The sequence below is a fragment of the Alexandromys fortis genome, unplaced genomic scaffold (genome assembly GCF_014885135.2).
Source record: "Alexandromys fortis isolate MF-2015 unplaced genomic scaffold, M_Fortis_MF-2015_v1.1 scaffold_129, whole genome shotgun sequence".
Classification (NCBI taxonomy): domain Eukaryota; kingdom Metazoa; phylum Chordata; class Mammalia; order Rodentia; family Cricetidae; genus Alexandromys; species Alexandromys fortis.
Genome location: NW_026068022.1, coordinates 3,925,976 through 3,927,993, shown reverse-complemented (window position 1 = coordinate 3,927,993; position 2,018 = coordinate 3,925,976). Strand labels below are relative to the sequence as shown.

General features: G+C 43.8%; 1 protein-coding gene across 1 annotated transcript; it reads right to left on the bottom strand.

Moving 5' to 3' along the window:
• Positions 1-711: 711 nt before the first annotated feature.
• On the bottom strand, positions 712-1,686 carry LOC126514434 (olfactory receptor 10A3-like). The gene has a single exon (XM_050163348.1). The coding sequence runs from the start codon at positions 1,654-1,656 to the stop codon at positions 712-714; it is 945 nt and encodes a 314-aa protein (XP_050019305.1). The 5' UTR covers positions 1,657-1,686.
• Positions 1,687-2,018: the final 332 nt, after the last annotated feature.

The window sequence follows — 2,018 nt, the reverse complement described above, 5'->3', positions numbered from 1 at the left end:
AGCAGTGGGAACAGGACCTGTCCCTGGTGCATGAAGTGGCTTTTTGGAACCTATTTCCTCTGGTCGGATGCCTCGTTCAGCCTTGATGCAGTGGGGAAGGAGGTTGGTCCTGCCTCAACTTGATAAGCCATGCTCGGCTAACTCCCATGGGAGGCTTTACCCTTCTCAACTGAGACAGAGGAGAAGTGGATGTGGAGTAAAAGAGAGGATAGAGGATGGAACAGGAGGAGAAGAGTGAGGGGAAACTGTGGTCGGTGTAAAATAAATTTAAAAAATAATTTTAAAAAAAGCATGCACCACTTCAGTTGGCATCTATAACACCTGATAAAGCATGTAAATGCAAAATAATTCATTTCCTCGGTCATCCGTGAAGAATTTATCACATAAAAATAAAATCAACAAGCACATGAACATAAGGAATTAGATGTTTACTGAAGCATCATCTTTTAATGGCAACAGTCTAGCAATGACCTGTATTCAACAACAGAAGGTGGATCAATATATTGTGAGTCATGTGTTATGGATCATATATCTCCTAAAAACAATTGACTACAGTATTAAAAGAGGAGGTTAATCTGATATGCCTTCAAGCATGGAGGAATCAAGAAAGGATACATTATCTACCCCAAAAATGTACTCTGTTTTCAATACCTTCAAAAATCCATATAGAGCTCAATAACATAATAGAAAAACACCGAGGTCCTCAACAAGTCAAGCTGTGTGTAAAGCCACTTTTCTTTGCCATAATTTCACCACAGCCCTTTTCATCTCCTTGTTCCTCAGGCTGTAGATGAGTGGATTCAGCAGAGGGGTGAGCAGTGTGTAGGCCAATGACATCAGTTTCTTGGTGTCCGGTGAGTACCTGGATTTGGGCTGTAGGTAGGTTATGCTGGCCGTGCCATAGAAGAGGGTGACAGACGTGAGATGAGAGGCACACGTGGAAAAGGCCTTCTGCCTCCCTGTGGTGGATGGCATCCTCAGGATGGCAAAGAGAATCCGAGTATAAGACAAGAGTATCAACAGGAAGGGGACCATGACAATCAAAACGGTGCCTGTGAAGGCATAGACTTCGAACAGGAACGTGTCTGCACATGCAAGCTCCAGCACTGGAGGAGTCTCACAGAAGAGATGGTTAATTTCCCTGTGGCCACAGTAGGGGAAACTAAACACCCATGTGGTCTGCAGAGTAGTCATCATAGTACCTGAGACCCATGAGAACACAGCCAGTTTCACGAAGACCCTTTTGTTCATAATGACCGGGTAGGACAGAGGATGGCAGATTGCAGCAAATCTGTCATAAGCCATTGCCCCTAGGAGAAAACACTCAGTCCCACCAAAGAGAAGAATAAAATACATCTGCACAAAACAACCCCCAAAGGAAATGGTGGCTTTCTCAGTTGTCAAGACCACCAGCATTTCAGGTGTGATGACTGTGCTAAAACAGAGGTCCACTAAAGATAAATTCTGCAGGAACAGGTACATGGGGATGTGCAGGCTCTGGTCCAGGAAGATGATGGTAATGATGAGGGCATTTCCCATCAACGTCACCAGATAAATAACCAAGAAAGCCCCAAACGTCTGCCGCTGGAGCTCAGGGTAGTTAGAAAATCCCAGGAGGATGAACTCGGTCACAGAGCTGTGATTTTGTTTCCTCATCACAACAGTAAATCCCTGTGTTGATTTTAGGGACACAGGACATAAATGGTGAAGTCACAGTGCAGCAGTTGAGTTCAGCCTTGGACATCTTGGCAGAAGTTGTAACGACATGCTCATTTTGACAGAGGTTCAGACTGGCAGTTTTAAAGAATGGTCAATAAGTTGTAACAATGAATCTTTAAAGAGCAAATGAACAAGTTACAAAACTTTGACTCAGAAATCATTTAGCAAATATAAAACAGTTGGTGAAATGACTCTCCTGGCAAGAGCCCTTGCCACACATCCCTGGAACCCTCATTTAAAAAGTTGATATAGTAGCACTCATCTGTAATCCCAGTGCTCCTAAGACAAGATGGAAGGCA

Coding starts and splice junctions, on each gene's coding strand:
- LOC126514434 (XM_050163348.1), bottom strand. CDS start 1,656: ATGAGGAAACAAAATCACAGCTCTGTGACCGAGTTCATCCTCCTGGGA.